Genomic DNA, 27,944 nt, shown 5'->3' on the forward strand with positions numbered 1-27,944 from the left:
ATTTTTCAAGGGAAGGTCGTAGCCAAATTGCCATTTGTCCCCCTGGCCTATGTCCGGGGACTGTCTCACAGCAACCTTCCGGACGAGGATTACACAGACTGCTCCTTCATCTTCCTCTACATCCTTTGCACCATGTCACTCAGACAGTACATCCAGAAGATGTTGGGTCACGCACCCGCCAGACCGAAACCGGCGAGACAAGCGGCTGTTCACAGTAGCGATGAGGTTGAGCAAAGTCATACCCCTGAGAAGGTCTGCCAAAATCCAGGACCAAAAAAAAGGCCTACGGCCAAGCAGAGGCTGGCCACACTTTCCACCTGAACCACAGAATCTGAGGCCTTTTTGGGGACTATGGTACGTGTGTGTGTGTGTGTGTGTGTGTGTGTAATGCATTAATGTGCATTGTTCCGACCAAATAAACAATAAAGAGGAGGCCGAGTTTATCAATGAACTGTGCTGCTTCAGTGACAGTCCTAAAAGGCCCTAAGGACTCAAAGCCTCACTATGTAAGAGAGGGAGAGATCTCTTTTGGCGTCCCAGTCCCGGAGACGCGTCCCCATGTGGGGACGGAGTGCCGTCAGGTAGCACCTGGAGAGATGGACACGATTCTCCCATGGGGACGCGAGTCGGCGGGGAGGCTATTCTCCCGTGGGGGCGTCCCCACGGAAGAATAGCGTCCCACGGGACGGGAGGACGGAGCCCCGCCAGGTAGCACCTAAACCTAACCCTAACCTCAGTAAAGCTAACGCTGGTGAAATGCAAACCTGTCGACGCTCTGTCCCTCCGTGGGTGAAATGCTAACCTGACGACACTGGTAAAAGCTAACCTGGTGAGTGGCTAACCTGCCGATGCTGGTGAAAGTTAAAGCTATACTATATAACTTTTCCAATAAAACTAATCTTAAAATTGTCCTAAATATTAAATCGCTTAAGTTTTAGAACACCCACTCCGTTAATTTCAGCCCCGAAAGCCTTTTCTTTATATGTTTTTTACTGAGCCAGTGAGCAGTGACAGGGGCTGCATTTCGCGGAAAGATTACGTCATCTGTATACGTTGTCTCCAGATCTTAATTATCTTTTCCTTTTTTTTCTTTTTTTTGGGGGGAATTTAGCAAAATGTGTCAACGACTCCACTGCAATTTCTCTCAACACTTGGCACTTGCCAAGCTGAGTCTTTTATAACCTCCTCCTTTCCTCTCCTAACTCTTCAATCTCAACCCCCCATTACCCACCCCTCCCCAACCCCAGTGTCCACAGTTACCCATCCCTGGATCGATCCCCTTCGCTCCACCAGACAGGCCTGGTGGAGCTGATCATGAGCCACGCCCTCAAAGCATGGAGCGACGTGATCCCTCTGGACTTCCACCGAGCGGGAGGCGGAGCAGAGGGGGACATCAGGGTGGAGTTCACCTCCTCCTACCATAACGACGGGTACCCCTTCGACGGCGCAGGGGGCACCCTCGCCCACGCCTTCTTCCCCGGCACTGCGGTCATAGCGGGCGACACCCACTTTGACGACGGGGAGAGCTGGAGCTACGGCTATGGGGGTGAGACGCGCAAAGAAGCTATTATCTAGCACAGTGGTTCTCAACCAGTGTGGTGGTCCGGGGACCACCAGTGGTCCTTGAGGGGGTTCCAGGTGGTCCCCAGCTAAATGATGGAGAGTAACCAAATGGACCCTTATAGATATTTAACTCTTGTGAGCATAAAATGATACGGGTCCATTTGGTTTCATTTTATGCTCTCAAGAGTTAAATTATTGTTAAACACCTGCATTACTTAATTTACAGGTCTACACAATTAGAGATTATAAGAATTGTTATTTTGATCAATGTTTGCCTGTTTATCTCTGCTATGACTACATCAATACAGCATCGAATTGTGGACAAATTCGTATCCATGGATAAAAACATATTCTGCGTTTTGGGTCTGAGAGGCAACTTGCGCTTTGTGCACTCATAGTCACTTTCTATTGAGCGGTGGTCACACCGTCTCCTATACGTGGCCGTGTGTGTGGGTATGTATGTGTCCGTGTCTGTCTCTCTGTCTGTCTGTCTGTATGTAGCCTGCAGTACCTTTTTCTGACCACACATGTTAAGGGAGGGGCGCTGTTGTTCAGACTCACATTCACACACACACACACACACACACACACACACGCACACACGCACGCACACGCAGCCTCCACCGCTCAGTTCACACGAGTGTGATTTTTTTTTTTTACTTCTATCATTTTTATCCCACGATTTTGTTCACCCAGTGTCAATTGCCTAAGCTATGTAATCCTGGGCTCTGCTCTCCCTCTGCCACGCCTGGGGAGACCACGGACTGACCTCATGCTTCCTTCAATGCATGAGTAGTCCAAGTTGTTTCTTTTCACCTGACAGGGGGGATTTCCCCAGTATGGACGTAGCGCGTGGAAGGAACACGTTATTCCAACCAGTTCCTTTCCCCTCCATCAGGCGCCCCGGCTGGCCAGGGGGAGGCATTATTGAGACCAAGATTACTGCATGTTTTTGTGAGGGTATCTACCCTAGGAGACACGGGGAGAATATGCATACTCTCACTCGACACAGAAAGGCCCTTTCGCCAACCCCACCTAGGGTGTGGGCGCTGATGATGCGGAGGAGAGAACACGCCCCCAGCGTCCCCTGGCAGGAATCGAACCTCATAGTCACTTTCTGAAGAAAACGACAAGTGCGACCAGCAGAGCACGCAAGTAGGGTGATGAGGGCTATCTGTATGTATATATGTACAGTATGGGCAAGTTGGAACTCTGTCTGCTGAGGTTCTTTGTTATTTATATCAGTTGGTGGTGACGTCACCGAGAATGCTCCTTCCTCCCTCATTGGCTAAAGGCCCTGCCTTTGTACTGTCAGCCACATACCCACAGCACTCATCACCCTAATAGAGAACTCTGCTGGCGCAAGTAATAATGGACCTTGACATGAAATAGGTTGAAAACCACCGATTTAGCAGATAAATAACAGCCTGTAATTAAGAATTCAGTCTCATTATTGTCCAAAAAGTATACAAATTGCGCGTGTGCACACTGCACATGCAACCAAATGGAACTTAAAGGGTCTGTAGCTCTGGGAGTTAAAGGAGCACTAGACAACAGGTTTGTTATTTCTCCATCACCTTATAAGTAGTAAATCATGTAGTCTAAACAGGCGATCGCTGCCATACAAGCATAGCTTGGTTAAAAAGCACCTTACCCAATGAAAACGGATCCATAATGGCTGCCACGTCTTAGCTTACGTCTTATAGAGGTTAACAAACAAATAACTAGGCTAGCGTTTTGATGCCAGACCATATTTAATACCATATGAATATGAATTCCACACGTAAAAGTCTGGGCGTATTATTTTCATATCATTTTCTTTCATTTTTGTTTTGGTTTAACCACTTACATCCAATGATTGACTGGTGGTCTATACATGGTCCCCTCCCTTTTTTTGCCTGTACACCAAATCTCTTGATGAGATGCCCAGAATAGGGATGCCAGGGATCATGTGGTTACATTAAATATGATAATGCCGTTCTTGTGGCAAGTGGTTTCTTTGGAGCATGGTGGTAGATCTCGGCTTACACATTGGAATAAAAGGTGCTTGTGGGCTTTAAAAGGCTGGTTACCACTGCGTTGAGGTTTATCGTGTGCTCTGTTTTGTCTCTCCGTTTTCTCCGTGTCTCAGACGAGCATGGCACCACAGACCTGTTCACGGTGGCCGTCCATGAGTTTGGTCATGCCCTGGGTCTGGCCCACTCTTCCTCTGACGTGTCCATAATGAAGCCTTACTATGCGGGCACAGTGGGCGACATCCCCAGCTACACACTGCCCACTGATGATAGGTGGGCAATACAGGCAGTCTATGGTATGGGACACACATATACACACATGCACACACCAACCACTTAATGGTACTGTCCCTATTTTGAGCATTTTCTTTATTTTACAAATTGAACCCTGCACATGCACGCGCACACACACACACACACACACACACACACACACACACACACACACACACACACACACACACACACACACACACACACACACACACACACACACACACACGATTAACTGCATGTGTTTTAATGCATGTGCAGTAAAACGCATGGTATATTTGCAAAAGCTGTATGGTTATTGATATACTGTTCATAGCTTATCACCTAGGCATTCAACAGTCAAACATTCAAAGTGTCTCTGTTGACCATACAGTAGCATGGATATCTGTGTCATTTGGGATGTTTTTCTTTCAAAGGAAGGAGAGACAAGTCACAGCGACCCCCCACTGCGGCCCCTACCAACCCCAGTCTACCAGATATCCCCCGCCCTCCTCCTCCCAGAATCACACCACAGTGAGTTGACTCTTTTATCACACAAGTTTAATTAAAGGCGCTGTCTTCATCTGATGGCTCTCATTTTGCTTCGCCAATGGGATTTATATACTGCTGCACTGAGCCAAGACCCAATTCCTGCTTGACCAGTGGAGACTTTGGGCTTATGAGCCCAAAGAAAGATGCAATTCTAAAAACTATAGAAAGATGGAATTGGAAATTGCAAGTGTGGTTGCCCTTAACTCTAATGGGGAGCCAATCAGAGGGGGGGGGGAAGGGTGACATCACAATATCAAGGTGTATATACGGGGAAAATCGTGATGTCTGATTGGGTGTACTTCAATGATGAAACCCTTAAGTGCCCTAGAGATGGACGGCGGTTGCTGTGGGCTTTCTCGCTTGGATCAGCGGGGATCGCGCAGCGGTGGAGACACAAACTCACTCACTCTGTGAGTAAACGCCGGGCGGTATTTCAGAAAGATAACCACAATCCAGCTCTTGCCCCCCGCGAGCGCATGCACGAATGAGCACACGTGTGGGAATTTTTCACGTGATTGTGCCCGCTCGCCTGGCCGCCCCCAGACTTCTCTGCGCGGCCCAAATAATCGCCCTCCTCTCATTGAAAATGAATTACTAGGACGCGGAAACCACGCCCCGTCTGAAAGGCGCTTTAGAGAAAAAGGTTGCATCAGATGATGAGAAAGCTAGACAAGCAGCTAAAGTACACAAAAGTCCCAGAAGATACATGCAGTGTGAGATGGTGTAGTGGTCTAAAGTGCAGTGTGCTTTTCAGTGCAGATGTCACATGTTCAAATCCCAGTCCTCCTACATTGCTGTATTACTTAAGGTTAAAATACAAAATAATCTTAAACCACTGGCACATACCTGCTGTGAGACATGGTGTAGTGGTATAAACTCTTAGAGCAGAGGTCCCATGTCCTCCCACATTGCTGTAAAGCTTTTACATTTTCAAGATTAAAATACAAAAGAACTGCTCAAGAGCACTAGAAAACATCTGTAATGGCATATGATTTAGCAGACTGGTGATTGCACTCTCAGTTCAGAGGTCCCATGTTCAAATTCTGGTTCTCTTACAGATCATTGCTGTGTTTGTTGGACCTTTTCAGAGTTAAAATATTGTGAGTGAGAGGTGTGAGTGAGACGGCGTAGTGGAATAAAGATCAGACTCTCAGTTCATAGATTCCATGTTCAAATCCCAGTCTCCTAATTATCATACCTGCCAACCCTCCTGTTTTAGGAAGAAGTCTCCTGTTATTTGACCATGTCTCCTGTTCCAGAATGTACCCCAAAACAGGAGATTTTCACCCTTTTTCATATTTGTAAGTAGCCTTAGTAGTAGTTTTTTCTTTTACCATTTCTCATTTCACACTTTTTGTGTGATAAGTAGGTTAATGTGTCAAAGACCCACTGATATGCAGCCACGGCCATTATACTGTAGTTCCTTGGCTATTTGATATGGGGGGGGGGGGGGGGGGGTTATTTGATTGTTCTTTTTGTTGAAAGGTGTGAGATCTAGCTCTCTCTCTAAAATCAAGGCGAAACACCTGAAAAAAGTGAGTCCCATCAAGGCGAAACACCCGGAGGGAAAAAAAACTCATGCAAATGAGATCCAAGTCAGCCTAGAATCTCTCGATTACAGACAGATTGGCCTTCTAGAGGTCTGACTTGGACCTCATTTGCATGAGGTTTTTTTTCCCCCTCCGGGTGTTTCGCCAGGTTTCGCCTTGATGGGACTCACTTTTCTCCGGGTGTTTCGCCTTGATGGGACTCACTTTAGAGGTGAAACCACAAGCCAGTAGGCTACGTTAAAATATTTATTAGTTGTCCCGGACAACTGGTCAACTCTTGATGTTATGCCCTGACACCAATGATTTGCAACATCATGCAACCATTATGGCAGTTGCAAAGAGTTGCTTTGGTGCGGTTGACCTTAGAACAGTTTTGTTGTAAGGAGTTGCATGGCGAATCATTAGTGTAAAATTCAATAAAACACAGGAAAATGTATATATGTTAAGATTAAGTTCTTGGGGGAGGACCCTCAGACCCCGTTTAGGGAATCTCCCCCCTACCCCCTTAAAAAAATAGAAATAGAAATCTTATTGGTTCTGAGTCAGAACCAACATTTGAATGTCAGAACTTCAGAAGTTCTGACATTTGAATGTCAGAACTTCTGACATTCAAATGTTGCCAACCCTGCATATGGTCTAGTGGACTGATGATTGGTCTCTCAGTTCAGAGCAGCCATGTTCAAATCCCAGTTCTCCCATAGGTCACTGTTCTTTTACTTGGACCTTTTCAAGGTTCAAATACTAAAGAATTACTCAAGACAAGAGCACTCAAAAGTTAGTGAGAGATGGAGTAGTGGTCTGAATATCAGACTCTCATTGCTGATGTTCCATGTACAAATCTCAGCCCTCCTACATTGCTGTTTTACTTTGACGTTTTCATGGGTAAAGTACAAAATAATTACTCAAAAGCACCTGATGTTTTTTAGATTGTAGATGGTGTAGTGGTCTACAGATCAGACTTCAGGTGCAGAGGTTCTGTGTTCAAAACCCAGTCACCCTACTAACTACTGCTCTTATACTTGGATCTTTTCAAGGTTAAAATACAACATAAGAACTCAAAAGCACCAGAACACATTTAAAGTGAGAGATGGCCTAATGGTCTAATTCTCAGACTCTCAGTCAAGAGGTTCCATGTTCAAATCCCACTCAACCTACAGTCCATCTCTGGAGTATATTGAACTTTTTTAAGGCTAAAATGTTCTCAATTTTCTCAAATTCTTCCAGTGCTCTCAAGGCATGTAGGTTAGAATTCTTTTCTGTAAAATATCTGTTGGAGTTCTTTCAGATATTTTCAGATATAACCCCCCACCTTTAGCTCTCAGGAAACAGGGGGAGGGACACCCCTCCACAATGGTCCTCCGTGTACCTTGGGCATGGGACTTGAACCTGTCTGAAACCTGCCTGAAGTAGGGACAACCGATCAAGCGACCATACCATTGAGCCAAGGTACCTTTGGGCCCTCAACAGGTATCTCCTGGTGCTTTTGAGTTGTTCTCTTCTATTTTAGCCTTGAAAAGGTCAAAGCACTACAGGAATGGATTTGAACATGTGACCTCTGCATTCAGAGTCTGATGTGTAAACCACTACACCATCTCCCACAGCAGACTTTATCTGGTGCTTTGAATACTTCTTTTATATTTTAACCTTGAAAAGCAACAATGATCTGTACGAGAACTCGGATTTTTAGACCACTAGATGCATTTTCTAGTGCTTTTGACTAACTCTTTTATATTTTAACCTTGAAAGAAATGTAAAGGTAAAACAGCAACATAGGAGGAGTGAGATTTGAACACAGAAGCTCTGCACCTTGAGTCAAATGTCTAGACCACTACACCATCTCTCAATGTAGATGGCTCTTGATGCTTTTGAGTAATTATTTTGTATTTTAGCCTTGAAAAAGGTCCAAGTAATACAGCAACATAAAAGGACTGAGACTAGCAAATAACCCCCCCCCCCCATATCAAATAGCCAAGGAACTACAGTATAATGGCCGTGGCTGCATATCAGTGGGTCTTTGACACATTAGCCTACTTATCACACAAAAAGTGTGAAATGAGAAATGGTAAAAGAAAAAACTACTCTGCCAACCCTCCTGTTTTAGGAAGAAGTCTCCTGTTATTTGACCATGTCTCCTGTTCCAGAATGTACCCCAAAACAGGAGATTTTCACCCTTTTTCATATTTGTAAGTAGCCTTAGTAGTAGTTTTTTCTTTTACCATTTCTCATTTCACACTTTTTGTGTGATAAGTAGGCTAATGTGTCAAAGACCCACTGATATGCAGCCACGGCCATTATACTGTAGTTCCTTGGCTATTTGATATGGGGGGGGGGGTTATTTGATTGTACTTTTTGTTGAAAGGTGTGAGATCTAGCTCTCTCTCTAAAATCAAGGCGAAACACCGTCCTATCAAGGCGAAACACCCGGAGGAAAAAAAAACTCATGCAAATGAGGTCCAAGTCAGCCTAGAATCTCTCGATTACAGACAGATTGGCCTTCTAGAGGTCTGACTTGGACCTCATTTGCATGAGTTTTTTTTTCTCCAGGTGTTTCGCCTTGATGGGACTCACTTTTCTCCGGTGTTTCGCCTTGATGGGACTCACTTTTCTCTGGTGTTTCGCCTTGATGGGACTCACTTTTCTCCGGTGTTTCGCCTTGATGGGACTCACTTTTCTCCGGGTGTTTCGTCTTGATGGGACTCACTTTTTTCCAGGTGTTTCGCCTTGATGGGACTCACTTTTCTCCGGGTGTTTCGCCTTGATTTTGGGACTCACTTTTTGCGGGATTTTGGGACTCACTTTTCTCCGGGTGTTTCGCCTTGATGGGACTCACCTTTTTCCAGGTGTTTCGCCTTGATTTTGGGACTCACTTTTTGGGGGATTTTGGGACTCACTTTTCTCCAGGTGTTTCACCTTGATGGGACTCACTTTTCTCCGGGTGTTTCGCCTTGATGGGACTCACTTTTTTCCAGTTTTTTCACCTTGATTTTGAGACATACTTTTTTGGGTCGTGGGGTTGCACGGAACTCCACAACGAGGGTCTGGGGTTCCCCCCAAAACTTCTTAACAGTAATATAATATTTCCCTGTGTTCTGTTACATTTTTTTATATGTTTGATACTTTTATCAGGCTTGCTTTAGCATGGGTACAATTTCAGCCTTAAAATGCCAAATGGTGTACAGATTTGATGCAAAGTAAGACATCTTGACTTCTCATCTTTAAGTCATTACTTAAGAGAATATCTGTTTGATCTTGCATGCATTGCCCACACACCCCAAACAGACCCCGCCTCGACCACCGCCAGATTTGAAGCCTAGCCTACTAGTTATATTGTATTACTCTACCAGACAGATTGGTTCAAATATAATTTTAGTCCCTGATTGCAGCTTTAACTCTTAACGTATTAGTCAGTTGTTTTGTCTCTACAGCCTAGTTTAAGCACAGAAACATGACACAAGTGCCATGGTGAAGAAAGATCCCCAGTGAACAGAAACGATACTGATACTGACACTACCACTTCTGTCTTTGTGATACAGCTTGCAAATGAATATTATGGGACACTCATATTGTTGCAAACGGGTAGAAATCTTGTATTTCCATGTTACAAATATATATATATATTTTCTTTTGGTAAATTAAAGGCAGGGTAAGTGATTTTCCTTTGTTAAAGTAAATGTTAAATAGCTCTATATTCGGAATGGGGATAATTGCTATAGAAGTAGTTCAGTAACAGGGATTTCACTGTCTCTCCAGCTCTTTTGTAAACAAAAACAAGCAAAAAACTAAAACATTTTTAACATATATACGTACACATCTATGCATTCATACTGTACCTGAATGATGTTGAGCTCACATCCATACATCTATGCAACCACAGCCCAGATCCAGCCCTGCCTGACCGCTGCACTGGAGGATATGATGCGGTCGCCAACATCAGGGGGGATGTATTCTTTTTCAAAGGTAAGGACATATCGTCGCTGTCAGGTGGAAACCTTGTATCTCCATAACCGTTCGTTTTGTATTAACATTTTAAAAATGATTTAACCTAGTGAAAACAGCCGATCTACAAGCACACAACGCCTCGCGGTGCAAGGCATTGTGTGCTTGTAGTTCAGCTGTTTTCACTACTTTTGTGCTCGGCACCAACGTGTAAATCTGGCATAACTCTATATCTAATGCCTAAACCTAACTTATAAATGTCTAAACCTAACCCCAACCTGAATCCCTTTCCATTTCTAAATATATCTTTAAAAAAAACATTTTTTAACCATAAAACAAACATTTATCTTGTGAGGAGGACCAGAAAAACAGTCCTCACGTCCATTTCTCAAATTGTACTTATACCAGCATAGTGATATCGTAAAATATATAAGTATAGCCTATAAGTTATATAATAATAATAATATATAGTATTAACCTGACTCCGACAGATGGTGGCAGCAATGCATACATGCATTGCTTTTACCAAGCTGGTACAAGCTGGCATACGCACTGCTGCCACCATCTGGCGGAGTCAGGTTAATATGTAAGGGATAACATCTCGCTCTGCGGTGATTATCCAGATCTGCTATCTTGTCGGTGGCATATCAACCTGTCGGTCTCCTGTCACTCGATAATCACAGCGGAGTGAGATGTTATCCTGCTTATTACCCGGCTACACAATAAAATACTTTTACTCAAAACAAAAAACAAAACAAAGTATTTCCATGTTTACAGACTGCTGAAAGTGTTCCACAAGTGTTGCGCTGGGCGTCCCCCCAGCGCAACACGGTCGCCTTGGAAAAGGAAGTGCTGATCAAATAGAATACATTTTCTGATACTGCGTCGTCTATTTCTCGCCTCAAATGTTTTGAAAAACATACTTGAGAGCAACGTTTAGTTGTAAATGATGCTGTGTGTTTGTTCACATGGCTGACATTAGATAAGGCACTAAATTCACACAGCACAGCCTGAGTGCAGCAGGTGCTCTGAGCCTTTGATTAGGCAGCGGTCCGTTATAGAGCGGAGCGGTCATTATTCTCCTATAATTCACTGCTGATTTCAGCGCTTGACCAATCAGAAAAAGCATTCAACTAAGCCGGGTAATTAAGTATAATATCTGCTACTTTTGATATCAGCCCATGTCTAACACTGCAGTACCATCAAGTAGGGCATTTATTTTCACGAAAAAAACACAAAATGTTAAAACATCATTGGAGATAAGAGGTTCCTTCTCTGACAGCAACGATAATTATTCGTGGTCTTTGTGAAGGTGCTTTCTTCTGGAGGGTCCTTCGTAGTTCACTGATGTCTAGAAGCCCAGCACTGATCCGCAACTTCTGGATGGGCCTCCCAGCCGGATTGACTGCTGTGGACGCAGTGTATGAACGCACTGACGGACACATCGTCTTCTTCATCGGTATGTATATGTGTGTATGTGTGTATGTGTGTATGTATGTATGTATGTATGTATGTATGTATGTATGTATGTATGTACTGTATGTATCGGGCAGTGACAAACAGAAAGAAAGGGTCTTTAGATTTTTTAGATACCCCTTGGTGGGACCAAACACAACATTGTTTTCCCTTTTACTGCAAAAGTGGTGAAATTGATATTTATAGTTATAGCCTATACCCCAAACTAAAAATAAAGCCTGGCCGTTGTGAGGTTGAGATTCACAATGGAAGCTGTGAGAGAGAGGTTTAAAATGTGTCATACTTGAAGCCAGGACATCCCTACTAATAATTACTTTCTGACTTAGGTAAAAGTACAGATGTTTTACAGACACTTTGAATGATCAAAATATACTTAAAAATATACCCAAAGTGATATCTCTGTAACAACTGCAGAGCTTACTGTGTATCTCTGTAAAGCACTCTGTGCATTCGTGCTGTGAGGTGTGCTATATAAATAAAGGTCATTCATTCATTCACTTGTTATTGAAATGGTGTTCTTGAAATGAGAGTTTGTATTTTGAACATGCTTTCCAACTGCAGACCTACATTACCAGAAGTAATGTCTGCACTGCTGGAGGTTATGCAACGCTTCCTCTGTGCACTTTACATACCGTTTACATTTAGAACAGTGTTTACCAAACACAGGCTCGTGAAAAGATTCTCGGATATTTTCAAAAACATAAATTATATAATTTAGTATTTTCTTTTTACAAATATTTCTACTTTTTAGTTCTGGGTAAACACCACATTTCTGTTGTGGGTCTTCTGTTGTGGGTTTTCGGAACCACTGATTTGAAGTGTTAGGGTTAGGGCCATTTTTGACCATTATTTTATGCTTTAACTATTGAAAAATAGCAGATATACAAGCTCACAGTGCGGCACCGAGTGCCGCGCTGCGAGCTTGTAGATCTGCTATTTTTGAAAAATCGTGAAAATGTGTGCAAGTCTTTGAATATCTTTGACCCGATCTTTGACCCGACTTCTGAATCCTTCCTTTAAATCAGCTGTTCTCAAACCTTTTCATGTCAAGGACCCCCAAAATTACATTTATTCGGCCGCAGACCCCCATCTCAAAATATGTTGTTCCATGGACCCCCAGAAGCAGAGATTTGAGTTACAAAAGTCTGCTTTGAAAAATATATATTGAAAAACGTGCACACATTTTCACGATTTTTCAGAAATAGCAGATCTACAGCTTGTATATCTGCTATTTGTCAATAGTTAAAGCATTCAATAATTGTAGGCCTAAATGGGTTAATAATCTGGAATTACGAAATAGATTGAGAACTAACTGATTTAGAAGGTATTTGTGGAATGGGCCTCAGTCCTAATGGGTTGAACCTACGTTGCAGGGGATCAGTACTGGGTGTTCAAGGACACGGGGGCTCTGCCTGGGTACCCACGTCCCCTGGGTGACTGGGGCATGAGCACCACCATGGGGCAGCCGCCGCGGAGAGTGGAGGCCGCGTTCGTGTGGACGCACAACCACAAGACGTACCTGTTCAGCGAGGGCCAGTACTGGAGGTTCGACGAGAGCGGGCCGGACAGGAGACTGGAGGCCGGCTACCCCCGGATGGCCTCTCTGTGGACAGGGGTTCCCTCAGACCCGGACGACATCATCAGCTGGGGAGATGGTGAGCTATTATAGTGGTTCTCAACCTTTTCAGGCCGCGACCCCCAAAATAAGTATATTTTAACTGGGGACCCGCCACCACCCTGACAAGCACTAAGAGTTGAGGCATCACAACGCCTCACGACAATTTGCCAATGTTTAATTTGTCATTTTAGAGGTATTACAAAGTCCTTATATTGTCACTTTAGAAATGGTTTGTTTACTGCTGAGTGAGAAAACAATGTTGCACATTAAGTTAATCATCTGGGGACCCCCCAAAATAATATGGGGACCCCCCTGGGGGTCCCGACCCACAGGTTGAGAACCACTGAGCTATTATATAGCTGGTAGAGGAGAAGGTTAAGTGCACTTGGTTGTGTCAGGGACGCCCCAAATGGATATGTATTTGGCTGCGGACCCCCATCCGAAAATGCTTTGTGCAAGGGACCCCCGGAAGCAAAGATTAGTGTTAACATTTTTCACTTTTTTTAAATATATTCAAAAGAATATTCAAAGATTTGCACAAATTCTCAACATCTTTCTTCATGCCATGCTATGAGCTTCTATATCTGCTATTTCTGAACAGCCAAAGTATAAAATATTTGAATGTGGTTAACACGCTATAACAAATTTTACTGTCGACCCCCTGGTAGCCCCAAAGGCTACCAGGGGGTCCCCAGACCCCTCTTTGAGAACCAATGATAGATCATTGGATCCCCACCCCCCTTCTTATATCTGACTAAAGCAGAGTCCCTCCCACACATGCAATGATGCAAGTAAGCCTTGCCGAGCCATGAGGCCCAGGAACCCATCTCCTATTTCTGTAGTGTGAGCCAGCTTGATGTACTGTACAAGCACACCCCCTGGATGTGACGCTAGTATGTTGCAGGGACTTATGCCCAATCCAACCCTTGATGCTGAGTGCCAAGCAGGGAGGCATTCGGTCCTATTTGCAGGGTTCCCACACATTTTTACCAATTAATTTCCAAAACTTTTCCAGAATATTTAACCCAATTACCAGGACTATATAACAATAATTCAGCTCAGTAACAGGTTGCTTACTCCTATGCGCATTTGCGCAATGCCCAAAGACAAGTAGTGTATGGCAGTGGTTCTCAACCTTTTCAGGCCGTGACCCCCGAAATAATCATATTTTAACTGGGGACCCGGCACCCTGACAAGCACTAAGAGTTGAGGAATTTTGTATAACACTGTTCTATTGTGAAAATAGCAGATCTACATGCTCACATGTAGATCGGCTATTTTCACAATTTCTGCCTCTAATATTTGACAATTTGGCCCATGTTTAATTTGTCATTTCAGAGGTATTAACAAAATCAATAACCAAAGACAATGCATAGCTATTTTTTCCAGGACCTTCCAGGACCCTTGATGAATTCCAACACCTTTCCTGTACTGGAATCTTTTTTTTTCCTAATTTCAAAATATTTACAGGAATTTCATAACCGTGGGAACCCTGTATTTGTCTCCGACACATGCACAGCACACACGTGTTTTTGTGACATGTCCCCAAAGGGGGCCCCAGACCCCAGGCTGGGAAACACTGGCATAGATCTCAACGTCCTGAGCTCGAATTTGGCACCAGTGTGTAAGTCTGCGTTGGAAACTGTATGATGACATGTCTATTTAGGTCAGGGGTGGGCGACTTTGATGATGGAGAGGGCCACTAGATTTCCACACTCAATCCAGAGGGCCACATTGCATATTGTTATGTTCTGCTTTGTCATGTCTTGTATGTCATACAAAAGAAGCAAAAATAGCCGATCTAATAACATTTTTTGTAATTGGCTCTGTACCATTTTAGTGAAGAAGTATTTCCAGTGAGCAATAGCAGCACCCTGACTCTGACCCGAATGGAACAGCTTTAATTAGTATTGTTGGTAACACGTATTTGTGAATATGGCTGCCAGACAAAGGACTTCGCTTTACGTTCTGTGGTGCTCTCTCATGGTGCAATCGTACTTACTTCAATTCATTTTAAAATGACGTGAACATTTTAAATACACAAGAGCATAATAAATCATCTCCTTCTTCTCTCCAGGAAACAGCTATTTCTTCAAGGACATGTCTTACTGGGTACTAAAGAGAGGAGAATTAGATTTAAACAACCTCAAAACGCCAAAATCTGTTGCTGTGGACTGGATGAAATGTGAGCCCAGACCCACTGTGTTGACCAAGGTCCCCGGGCACAGAGGACACAGAGAAGACTGTCACTGTGACACAAGTATGGCGCAGACTCTCCATGCAGCACATTGGCTAGTAATGCTGCCTGTCTGGTTTTTACTTGGTTGTTGATTTTAACCTTTTAAAGTGTTCTTAAAGTTCTTTATGTCAAATGGTTATGCTCCATGAGCTGCCGCTTTATTTTGATTTGTGTTGATCTTATTTGTGTATTTAAAATTGCAATGGTTCCACAACATTTTACATTGTGCATATTTTCTACAAAATCGTCATTGAATAAAATAAAAATAAAGACCAACTGTGATTTACTAAGCAGTCTTCTTTTGGCAAATTTGTATTTTAGCACCATCTAGTGGAATTACTGTATAATTATCAGCTATTAGCTTTCAACTCAGGGTTTAAAGGGGAAAAAAAATCCAAGACTGACATTTATTTTCAGACCATGTCCCAATATGTGATTCTAGAAACATGGCGCGCGCAGCGCACACCAATATTTAGGGTGTTTCCCTGAAGTTCTGAACTGCCTTCACTGAAATTTTTATAGAACTATCTTCTGTTCTGTTGTATTCTATTGCTATTCTGGCCAATTCAAATACTCATATCTTTTTAGTTTGGAGATCACTTGACTAACTTTGTCATTCACGGCGTGGCCCTGGCCCTACACCTCGCCCTTATTTTAATTTTATTTACAGATCTACACCGATTTCAGAAATAGCCCCTATGGAATCCTCAAGACTGAAATCAGTCCCCAGGACTGAGAACTTTAACCCGTCAACTACATACAGTCAACGTAAAACTGACAACCTAGTAGACAATAAAGCAGTTAAGAGTTAAACAGCCAACTTGAGCTTCTTAACATTCAGCCTAATAAAACCCTGACAAGCACTTGGAATAGAGGGTACGAGCGTGACATCGTACCTAGAAGTTATGCGGGAACGTCTTAGAGTGGCAAAAATCTGGAGTTTGATTACTTTTGCAATAATGGTCTTATTTTTCCATTTTGTTTCCTTTTAGAAGTATTAAAAACTCTGTCACTTTATGTGCAGATACACTGTATAGCTCAGGGGTAGAGAAACTGGTATTAGAGCACGAAGGGTATAAATCCCAAAGGGTTCCCAGTTCGAATCCGGGCTCCCCCTGAGTTAATGTCGAAGGGTCCATGGGCAAGACTCTGAACCCCTAATTGCCTCCGGTGAGTAGGTTGGTGCCTTGCATGGCTTCCTCCGCCACCGGTGTATGAATGTGTGTGTGAATGGGTGAATGTAATGCACAATCTATGTAAAGCGCTTTGGATTAAAAGCGCTATATAAATGCACCATTTACCATTTTATACACTTAATGCTGTATTTTGGTTTTATTTACAGTTAAAAATGCTGCATTTAACCAAATCTGGTGACGCCCAAATAATTTGAGGGCCCCTGTCAGGACCTGGGGGTCCTGACAGATCCAGACTGGTGTTGCTAGGAATTAGATTAACACAATGTAAGTCTAAATGGCAAGCAAATCAGTGCTGTAATCCATCTTTACTTGCACAAACCACACCTGGAATTAAGGAGCATTGATACAAAACTTTATTCTCACAATATCAAAATCAACAGACCAACATAGAGTTGTAGCTTTGACGAATTGAGGAAAACTGTGAATATAGATATTTACCTTTAGACCAGTCATTTTATTTCTGGTTTAAGTCAACGGTGCCGAGCAGCAGCATTGACTGTTTGTTAAATAGCAGGACAGAGGACAAGGCAGACATAAACAGTATTAGTCAAGTGGTGTGGAAAAGAAGAGATCATTTTGCAAGTAATTCCGTCAGCAACAATTATACAAAAACTCAAAAAAGATAAAAGAACATTTAAGAAGAGTGTATGCATCAAAGAAAATTCCCCAAGTGAGAAATTATGAGATTTCCTAATTCAGCATATCTTAAAAAAAAATATCTACCCCCTTCCTTGTACCCCTCAGTCTATGTGACAATGATCATGTAAAAATACTACAGGGTGAGTGAGTGGGAGGAAGAGGGCCGTATCTACAGGGAGCGACAGAGATGGAGAATAGGAGACTGAGGAAGAAAAGACATCTGATGGCCATTTCACAGAACTGAAAAGAAGTTGTGCCCGATTCACATTGGTTGCGTGTAGGCGCTGTGCACAGAAAACAGCCACAAGAGTGTTGCAAGTTTTTATCGCGACCTGGAAGATGTTAACTAATGTTAGTTAAAGCTTCGCGTTTAAGCTTTGTTTTCTCCCTTGTTAAAGAGGAGATAAACAAAGAATTCTACCGTTCCGTAAAGTTGGTGTGCCTGTAAATGTGCGCACGCGCTCTCCAACAACGTGCTCCTCTCGCCTTTCTAACACACAGCCCATCTCTGCTCTTCGGTGCACGACGCCTAAACTAGCCGATCCACAGGCTGGAGAATGTGGATCGGCTAGTTTAGGTGTACAACACCTGCCCGCAACCAAATGTAATTCAGGCTTTAGAGTCACAGGCCCAGTTTCAGCTGGTATGAAACGGTGCCGCTGAGAGTCAACCACGTGACCCGTGTCCCGATGACAGGACTTCCTGTGGCCGAGGAGGGTCACAGGAAGTAGTCGGCCACTGGTTTCTTGGAGGGGATTCCCCTGGTCTCCTGCGGCGCCGCTTCGAATATGATGAACTCCCGCTGTAAGTGCTCGTCCAGCTCCAAAATGGCCGCCACATTGCCACATCTAAAGGGAGAGAAGACCAGACGATCAGTTAACGATATCAATGTACACTTGTGTTCATTTAACTCGCAGAGTGTACACATGAAACCAAATGGACCGGTGGTGCAATGGTAAAATACCGAAGGCTCTACAGATCAATCAAAAAAAAAAAAAAAAAAAAAAAGTAGAATAGTGTAAAAGTTACATTTCTTCTGTAATATATGTTTTAACTTTCATATAAAACAGTGGACCAACACCAGCTACACAATGCAATGCTGGTTTTGCGCCACACTGTGTTTTATCAAGTTCAGAGTCAACACAACCATCTACCAGGGGACTTTAGAGCACTTTGTGCTTCCGTACGTTGATGTGCTTCCGTACGTTGACAATCTTTATGGAGATCAGGATTTAATTTAGCCAGAAGCACTTGGCACCTGCCCACAGAGCCGTCACTACTAGTAACTGGTTTACTTACCATGTTATTACTGGGCTTAACTGACCAGCCAACTGGCCTGACCTGAAACCCACAGTCAAGTCCTACACAGAATATCGAAAAATGACCCAATTTCTTTAGGGTGTCTTCTACATTGAGTTTGTGACACTTTCATAGCATCTACGTAGCTGCACTAGCATCAACAGGTTTAACTGCTAATGCAAAAATAACTAGCCATCACCCATAACTTCTAGAGATATCTACTATATCTACCTCATCAGGACATTTCTCCTACGCTGCCATCTTAGATGGATGCTGAGAAATGGTGTGCACTCAGCTGGCAACCATTGCTTGGTTACGTTTTCAATTGTTATCTTGTTAACTCTAGACTAGAGGCTGAACGCTACAGAATTTGTACACATTGGTCGTTTAATTAAAATGGTAGAACAGAGAATGAATTCCGAAAGCTCGTAATAATCCTATATTATCACCAATCAACTGCAAACTCTGGCCAATATTAATAACTTGATCAATCTAATAGCTATAGCATTGTTTAATCTCTCTGATGACTAACAGATTGAGATTCTTTAGTCAGATTCTATGAAGCTAATCACAGCATTTACAAAAGGATCAGTGAATTGTTCCAACCCACCTATAGCAGTAGTTGGGTGCCGACCAGACAGTGAGCACCGTTTCGTTGAAGTGCCACTTGTAGCCCTCCATGACCAGCTGGTGGGCTCGACAGATCATGTGGATGTCGTTGGCAGCGTTGAACTGGGCCACCACGTCGCTCCCAAACAGATAGCCGGCCCCCCGGGGACTCACTCCCCAGCCTGTGGTGTCTGAAGCAACACAGAGAACACAGTCAGCCTGAATGTCTGAATATGATGGGTCACCAAACGCTAATTAGGGGTGTAACGATACATTTTAATAGCGAATTCGAATTCGATACATTGTTGATGATACGATACATGGACGATGTTGGTTCATTCATGATGATACGATTCAATGATTTAAAATCGAAAACATGTATTATTATGGATATAAATAAGTAAACAGTGATTATCTGGCAAATACATGGACATTGTATTTGAACACACGTGGACAAACCTGCACCTTGACATGAACCCAGAGATAACACACATTTATCGATAGACCAGTGTAGCTATATGGATAGGAAAAGTTACACTTTTTTAAACTCCCTTCAATTTTTTCTTCTTAAAAATGCTAAATACAATGCACAAGTAGGTAGTATGGATACAATCGATTATTTGCACTGCCGATTTGATGCAATACAAAGTCAAACGATCGATTTTAGCAGTTTTCATTTTGATATACTTCAAAAAAATATATATATATTAAAAACGATATTTCGATGCAGTTACTATATCGTTACACCCCTAAAGCAAATAATCGATGAGTTGCTAGATAGTCCAGCAGATCTGGAACCTTACGGCCAAGTACTATGAATCTTTGCTTTCGTTATTGACGGAAGCAGTGAGATTGCAGTGTTACATCGACATTCATGACAAATCGTATGCTGTACTGATCTGGAACCTAAGGGGCAACACAAGTACTGGTGTTGCTTGACCATGGTGTCCTTGACCATGGTACTGGCAAAACAACTGGTGCTGGTACTCGAGGGCTGTACGGTGGCTGCTCACCACTTCACAGCAGATAGGATGGGTCAAATTACCCCCTTAAAGGAGTAGTTCACCCCTAAAATTACTTTTTCTATTGATTATTCAACCCATGGAGACTTGAATTCATGGATGTTTTTATCGCATTCCTAAGCCAATAATTTTAGGAGACTCTTTGTGTCTCCATACTAGGAACACAGCAGGTTCTTTAATTGTGTCTCCATACTAGGAACACAGCAGGTTCTTTAATTGTGTCTCCATACTAGGAACACAGCAGGTTCTTTGTGTCTCCATAGGGAACCACTGCTGGCCATTAAATTATTGGCTTAGGAATGCAACAAAAACTAAAACACATCCATGAATTCAAGTCTCCATGGGGTGAGTAATGGGTGAACTATCCCTTTAAAAGGGACAATAAAGAGCCTGAAAATGCTCTGTCTGCTTGCTTTTTATTTTTAACTCGAGTGGTTCTGTACGTCAGTGTGGGTTCACATTAAGTGCAAGCACAAACTCTGGTCTTTGATTGGTGTTTACATGAAGAAGAGTGTAATACAAGCAGCGAGACTCAAAGCCAGTGTCATGTCTGGGCCACCCAGAATAACCCGCTTTAGGTTTTTCACTTTTCTTTTTCCTTTCTTAAGAAAATGGATACCTTATTGTCTAAGTTTAACATTGTATATATTGTTGCTGTAGGGCAGAAACCTTATATCTCTACATTTCATCTTTGTATAAATGAAAGTCCTATTTTGTGCAAAAGGTCAAACTAAACTATTTTTGCTGTGGATAAGTTTCACCTATAATGACATGCCCAGAATAGGGACGGCGGGTTCAAAGTGGTTACGTCTTTGGGTTTATGAATATTTAACCAATCAATAGCATTAACAAGAGCGTGTGACTAATTCATGGCAGTTATTTTTTATTTTTTACTTTTAAAAGTAACCATTTTGGTTTGGACACGCAAGGTTTCCGTCTCACAGCAATGTTGTAAGCATGCATACCACCACCCACTCTCTCTGCTTAGCCTGCCACCAACCATCAAAACAAAAACACCCATCAACAACACTTCTGTGTGTACCAAGACAACATCAAAAACACTTGTGTGTCCCAAGACAACGCAGGCGCGTGCTAGAGGAAGAGGTGAACCAGATGCCGGTAGGGCAGGGTTCCCCAATTAGTTTTCCCCAAGGGCTGAATTATGTCTAGGGTACCAAGCCGAGGGCCACAACAGTGCAGGGGGCGACGGTGGCGTTCCCACTACTCCAGCGACACTTTTCGCCGTTGTCGGGTGAAAATCTTGTATGTCCAAAACCGTTTGTTTTGAATTTATCATTTTAAAAATGATTTAAACTAGTGAAAACAGCAGATCTACAAGCACACAACGCGTTGTGTGCTTGTAGATCTGCTGTTTTCACTACTTTTGTGCGACGGCCTTGTGCGAAAGAACGTACAAATTTGGAGATACGAGATTTCCACCCGATAACAATATACTAGTGTTGTTGCTGCTCTTATACCACCATTATTACTGGGGTTGGTGTGGGCCAGACTGTAGCCCCCCGCGCGGGCCGCCTATTGGGGAACCCTGCGGTAGGAGGGGGTTTTGGGCTCTGTACCTTCGGGATCCGACCATAGAAGGTCACACATGGGTCCGTCATGGGGCACTTCCTGCTTCCTGTCGATGGTACGGATCTGGTCCAGTGTCTGGATGGAGGGAGACAGGCCACCGTGTACGCAGAAGATCTGAGGAACGGACAGAGAGACTTGTGTCAGGATATACTGTAGGCCCCAGCCACCTGTACCAACGGGCTGTGACGATATGAACATTTCATATCATGATTATTGTCACAAAAGAAATCGCGATTTAGGATATCATCACGATAACTAAAATCCATTATCCTGGGGTGGAAACATTTGCCGATCTACAAGCTCACAACGCGTCGCAATGTGACGCGTTGTGAGCTTGTAGATCGGCTATTTTTTGGCAAAGACATTTGATAGAGTGAAGAAAAAAAAAGTGTATCAAGTACGTATATTATAAGTACCTTTTACCAATTATGGAGAGTTTAAGTGGTACCTGATATGAAGCTCAGGAAATAAAAGGTGAATTGATCCCAGAGCATGACGGATACGATTATCGTGTGTTTTTTTTTATCACGATAAACGATAATATCGCTTATCGTCCCATCCCTAGCTGTGATGTTACTAAGCTGCTCAGAACCTAAATATTATAAATGCAACATTAACTATTTTAACCCCGGCATCCCCATTTTGGGCATAGGTTAATATTTGAATTGCAGATATACACTCCTTGTGAGCTTCTAGTGAGCTTCAGGTTTTCTGTTTTACAATAAAATAATATAAAAAAGGGCTTAAGTGATACAGGTAATGCAGCTACTGTAATTAACTTCCAACTTTGCCTTTACACTGGAACCATTTTTTTATTGTTATTTATCTCAAAATGTTCCAAGATCATCACATCTTTCATAATCATTTAATTATCACTGCTAGGCTTGCTCAACAGATATCATCAAGGGACAATTATGAGTTTCCGACCATCTCTAATCATGACCCAACCGATTATGCTACGCTATTTTAATGTGCATTAATTCACAGCATAGATGCATTTCCATTTAGTTTGAACCAAGTGTGTTACTTTGGATCACCTTCTCCTATGGCATTGCTATGAATCCTGGCTTTTGTTTTTTGTTGGAAGCATTGTTACATCAAGATTCATCGTATACTTTGACTTAAAACATCAATGTTATACTACAGCAGACATTTCAGTGTGGTGGAATGTACTTTTGTTTTGATAAAGAATGCAGCTTGTTAAAATGTCAAGTTTTCAAGAATGCAGCTGCCAACAAGTTCTACATGGCTTATCATTGATTAATTCTGGGCGTTACCGTCAAACTTTCTTTTTTTATTTATTTTTTGCGAGTATGGAAAAAAATATAGAATAAGCCTAATCACTACAATATCATAATTTCCTTTAAATTTTGCATGCACAGTTGCATTTCAACACAAAATGTGCTGCGTGAATAAATCTTGACTGACTGGTTCCACTCATATAAAAACATCGCAGAACACAGGGTTGCTGGGCATCAACGCATATAACCACAAATAAGTCATGAGCGGTCCTCATCACAGTGCGGAGACAGCTGGCGTACCTTTCCGTCGATGATGGCAGAGAGCGATAGGTAGTCGAAGATCTCGGTGCAGTACCGCCAGACTGTGACCGAGCCATACTTGCGGAGGCACTCGTCGTAGAAGCCGTAGACCTGTGTGATTTGCCGCGACTCATGGTTCCCCCGGATCAGGGTGATCCTATCTGGATACCGCACCTGCAGAACACAAGCAGGGGGATGGAGGGGAAGGAGGTTTTAACGTACAGAAAGGATTTTCTTTTAAAGATTGAGGCTTTACAACAAACTACAACAAAAAAATTTGTGTCATTCTGGATGTTAGTGGATACAACACTTTTCCGAAGTCGTCTTTCAAATAAACAGTCAAAAACGTTGTTGTGTACCTTAAGCGCTAGTAGCAGAAGGAAGGTCTCCACACTGTAGAACCCTCTGTCGACAAAGTCCCCCATGAAGAGATAATTTGTTTCTGGAACATCTCCTCCCACCTGTGACACAAGAATTACAAAACTGGCTCTAGTGTATCTGTAGCAGTGGTGGTGAGAATACATGTTACACTTTGTTCCTGATCTCTGTGGCCTAATCAACCAGCCATCCAACTGCAAGAGCCGGTTTGCTATGAAAATTACACTGACATTTACATCAGGTCATTGGCTTTCAACACGGCAATAGCTGAACGGGTACAGATGCTGTCTGGGAATCTGAAGGCCCCCCAGTTAGCCCCTTTGGCTGCACAGTATGTGTGTCGAAGGGTTTCTGAGCAAGATACTTAAACCTCCCCAGGCGTGGTATTAATAGCGCCCACTGCTCCTAATAGTTAAGATGAGTAAACAATGGAGAGGATAAATCTAACATGCGCAAATACACAGAGACATAACATATCCCAAATGGATGGGGAGTCTGGGGACTAAAATTATTATTATCTGGAGCGACTTAGTAAAAAATGTTTTTACAAAAACCATCCACAAGTAAAGAGTGCAAGGGTCAGAGCACAATAATTCTGAGATCACATGAGCTTGAGTGATGCTATATGAACAAGAGGAATTAAAGGATTGGAAGGAGGATTTTGTCCCCCACAACAGAAGCAGTATACTGGACACTTCATTTACAAACATGTGAGGTCTAAACGCATGGTGCATTAAATGTACTACTGAGGCACTATGCAAAGAAATAATACTGCATGCTGGGGTTTACTTACTCTAAACAATTCTTTCAAGTCATAAAACTGTCCATGAATATCCCCGCACACCTGAAAGGAGGAGAGATGGGATCAATGAGCAAATTCCTTTCAATCTCAGATTTTACCGTAATGACCAAAATGTAATGTTCATGGAGAGCGGTGAACAAAAACAAAATGTGCTTACAGTGACAGGAGAGTCTACTCTCTGAACATTACTTTCCTCCACCAGAATCTCTCTGTCAAAGAAAAAAAAAGACAAGTCAGACACATAATCAAATCTATTACAGACATGAATCAGTCAGAACCTCCCGAGCATGATGGTGATATAAGCCAGGAACATATTCAAAGGACTGAAGAATCTCACATTGCATTATGGAAACTGATCTTAACACATGCCGAAGCAATGGGCCTTTAACTGCACAACGATAACACTTCACACATTGAAAGCAATAAGGAAACTCATTTGCAAATAAAATGCATGTTTCCCAGTGTCCTCATTTCAATACATCTTTAGACACACCATAGCACCAGCGCCATTACTGGGAAAACAAACGGCACAGAAAATGAATTGTAAATCTATTCCTTTTTTATTCTAAACATAACTGTGTCCCATCTATCTATAAATGCGAGAAGTCTCTGCGTGTGTGTTTGTAATCCGCGTATCTCGAGAACCGTTCGTCCCACCGGCTTCGGATTCGGCACGCGCGTTCCCCGCATGGAGTGCAGTGCCGGGCCTCGACCCGACGCGCGGTTTTCCCTAACCGGCGCGAAACGTTCGGAATCTCCTTATGCGGAAATCGGCGCAAAATCGGCGCAAGCGCTGACTCATTGTGACATCACTGCAGTGCCGGGCGCAAGCACTGAGTCATTGTGACATCACTGCAGGCAGATACAGGGGCCTAGCCTCGACCCGACAGACTGAGATCTCCATATATGGGCATATGGGCAGATACAGAGATCTCCATATATGGGCAATACAGGGGCCTTGCCTCGACCCGACAGATATCTCCGTATATGGGCATAAAAGGGACACAGACAGATATATCTCCGTATATGGGCATAAAAGGGACACAGATAGATATATGGGCATAAAAGGGACACAGACTGAGATCTCCATGACAGATATCTCCGTATATGGGCATAAAAGGGACACAGACTGATACAGAGAATGGGCATATGGGCAGATACAGAGATCTCCATATATGGGCATATGGGCATAAAATGGACGCAGATATATGGGCATAAAAGGGACACAGACTGAGATCTCCATATATGGGCATATGGGCAGATACAGAGATCTCCATATATGGGCATATGGGCATAAAATATGGACACAGATAGAGTATATGGGCATAAAAGGGACACAGACAGATACAGAGATCTCCATATAATGGGGTTTGCATTAAAGGGTGGGGCATTCATTCCCTATTTACATCGTTCCCGAGTTGGCCAGGTCGCAAACTCCATACATGGGCATAAATGGGCACAGGCAAACAGATGGTCAAACCAGGTCCTACAGAGATCTCCATATATGTCAGAAAATGGACGTAGACAGACATATCTCTCCATATATGGGCATAAATGGACACACGCAAACAGATGGTCAAAACGGATCCTATGACAACAGGTATAATGGGGTTTGCATTAAAGGGCGGGGCATTCATTCCCTATTTACATTGTTCCCGAGTTGGCCAGGTCGCCGACTAGACGCTCGGCCGCCCGAAGGGCGGCCGAGCTTCTAGTTATTACAATGCTGCTATGACACCTGAATTTACCCACAGGCTCAGTTAAGGTCGGTCCATTCATCATATTTGATTAATTTTCTTATCTATAGCATTTGGAACCAAAAACATCAGTATATTCCTACACTAGGTACCAATGATGGCCTGTTTGTGTGGGGTGGTATAATATAAAGTTCATGAATTGAATACCAAGGACTTCCAACGTAAAAAAAAAAGTGACTTATTTGGGATGCTCCTTTTAGGTAGGGTGTTTAACTGTACTTGTACTACATTGTTATTGTATTGACTATACTTGTACTGTTCTCCATTTTGTCTAATAAAATACTCAATCAATGGTTGTGGATTACCTGGCCTTGGCACACAGGGCTTTCACTTCATTCTCCTTGATGAGCTCACAGCGTCTGAGCTGCTCTATCTGTCTGTCCAAGTCACTGATGTCCCCCATTGTCACACACATAGGTAGAGCTGTTACACGCACTCACACACACTCTCCTCCTCCTCCTCCCACACACACACACACACACGCGCACGGATCGACAAGGTACTACACAACAGGGTCTTTACACCCCTCACACAAACAGCAGCAGACAGGAGCAAAGACAGGCAACGTCCCACCCTTGTAGATCAGCAGGGGACTCGATGTCTTCCAACAAGGAGGGACTGTGAAGGAGATGCATGTAAAACACAATTAGTCACTGTCACTGACTATATTAACGCGTTGTTAGCTTGTAGATCAATTCCTATCGACATACAATATTGAACAATTAAGTATAGATTAAGCCTGATGTTGCCTCAATAATAAGTCAAACCTATGCATTTTGAGGGAAAATAATGCTATTTGTACCCTGTATATATATAAAATGTCACAATGCGACATAGCTCTGTTTACACAATGCTGTACCCCCTCCAACTGCATATATGTTCCCCATTTTCAACCGTTTTTATTGTATTTGTGATACTTGCTTTGGCAATGTAAACGTATGTTTTCTCATGCCAATAAAGCTCCTTTGAATTGAATTGTATAATAAAGGCTGAGATGCTCAGGCCATCTGCGTTAAATATAAATGATTAAATTGATCTAATACGCTTTTGAGGACAAAACAGAGCTGGAGACTTGCAAAGTGCTATTCAAATTAATTCTATTATTTTGCGATCAAAGTCAAAGGCGAGTAACGTCGGGCCCCTCTGGGCGTAGTGAGAAAAATCTGGCTAAATATTAGCAGGCTAACACTCACGACGGTTGTTGTAAGTTAGCAAAGTCATTTGGTCATTAAACTGACGCTATGGTTATAAAACACCAGCACTTAACGTCAGCTACTGCCACTTACACTGACTGAGTGCGATTACGAAATGATATCTACACTGTTCAGATTGGTTGTCTAACCTAAAGGCTAACCCGCTACTGCTAACTTGGCCACGTTACACAGAAAACTGCGACCTGGGCAATCCTGACTCCAGGCGTCGCCGTTTTGCAGTTCGCAGAGCGCGCTAAAGAATTTATCCAAGCTTTCACGTAGAATACATAAACCTTAGAGAAAACCAAACACTATTTTCAGTTCATCTGCTTATCTTCATCTTGTCATTGGTACAAATAAACTTTGATTTAAAGCCATTTCCACAAGACCAAACGCAAACGGTGACCTCTGGTGCCGTTTCGTAATTCGATAGGTCACCAAACTCGGCGCAACAGCACCGCTGCGTTCGGCTAATTTATTAGCCACCGAACGAACCCTCTCCGTAGCAGAATGTAACGCGGTAACATGGAACACATAATGGCGCATAATGATGGATAAATACCGTTCAGTGTGTTTTTCGGCAGCTCGTTCACACAGAAGCACGATGTTTCATTGCGTGAGGGTTTTTATGGGTTCCTTTCTTCGTCCACCGGCCCTTTCTCTGTGTCTTCTCTCCTCACCGGTTGGTTGGTTCACTCCAGTCCAGAAACCCGACTG

The 27,944-nt window shown here is 43.0% G+C and overlaps 3 protein-coding genes across 3 annotated transcripts in view; 2 read left to right on the top strand and 1 right to left on the bottom strand.

Annotated features, from left to right (window-relative positions):
- LOC308284100 (calcium load-activated calcium channel-like) overlaps nt 1-321 on the top strand; it is a gene marked incomplete at both ends in the record, with an annotated part of 1,500 nt that extends 1,179 nt beyond the window's left edge. Inside the window, one exon of the mRNA XM_080724639.1 lies at nt 1-321. This exon is cut by the window's left edge and continues 325 nt beyond it. Within this exon, the coding sequence (XP_080580765.1) occupies nt 1-321 (321 nt within the window).
- The window catches only part of LOC308282735 (matrix metalloproteinase-17-like), a gene marked incomplete at both ends in the record, with an annotated part of 20,324 nt that extends 2,755 nt beyond the window's left edge, over nt 1-17,569 (top strand). Inside the window, 8 exons of the mRNA XM_080723125.1 lie at nt 1,248-1,546; nt 3,695-3,874; nt 4,268-4,364; nt 9,807-9,889; nt 11,181-11,327; nt 12,718-12,999; nt 15,040-15,222; nt 17,538-17,569. Coding sequence (XP_080579251.1) covers nt 1,248-1,546; nt 3,695-3,874; nt 4,268-4,364; nt 9,807-9,889; nt 11,181-11,327; nt 12,718-12,999; nt 15,040-15,222; nt 17,538-17,569 — 1,303 coding nt within the window. The remainder of the gene's footprint in view (nt 1-1,247; nt 1,547-3,694; nt 3,875-4,267; nt 4,365-9,806; nt 9,890-11,180; nt 11,328-12,717; nt 13,000-15,039; nt 15,223-17,537) is intronic.
- On the bottom strand, nt 16,798-27,919 carry LOC308283860 (serine/threonine-protein phosphatase 4 catalytic subunit B). The gene is made up of 9 exons (XM_080724361.1): nt 27,790-27,919; nt 26,340-26,652; nt 24,435-24,486; nt 24,269-24,319; nt 23,457-23,558; nt 23,098-23,271; nt 21,544-21,670; nt 18,946-19,135; nt 16,798-17,884 (listed from the first exon to the last, which is right to left on the bottom strand). The coding sequence occupies exons 2-9, from the start codon at nt 26,447-26,449 to the stop codon at nt 17,755-17,757; spliced, it is 936 nt and encodes a 311-aa protein (XP_080580487.1). The 5' UTR covers nt 26,450-26,652; nt 27,790-27,919; the 3' UTR covers nt 16,798-17,754.
- Nucleotides 27,920-27,944: the final 25 nt, after the last annotated feature.

The sequence above is a fragment of the Nannobrachium achirus genome, assembly GCF_963921795.1.
Source record: "Nannobrachium achirus genome assembly, chromosome: 4".
Taxonomy (NCBI): Eukaryota; Metazoa; Chordata; class Actinopteri; order Myctophiformes; family Myctophidae; genus Nannobrachium; species Nannobrachium achirus.

Coding starts and splice junctions, on each gene's coding strand:
- LOC308283860 (XM_080724361.1), bottom strand. CDS start 26,449: ATGTGTGTGACAATGGGGGACATCAGTGACTTGGACAGACAGATAGAG. Junction 24,487..26,339: donor GCCCTGTGTGCCAAGGCCAG/GTAATCCACAAC, acceptor TTTCTTTGACAG/AGAGATTCTGGTGGAGGAAA. Junction 21,671..23,097: donor CTGCCATCATCGACGGAAAG/GTACGCCAGCTG, acceptor TCCGTTCCTCAG/ATCTTCTGCGTACACGGTGG.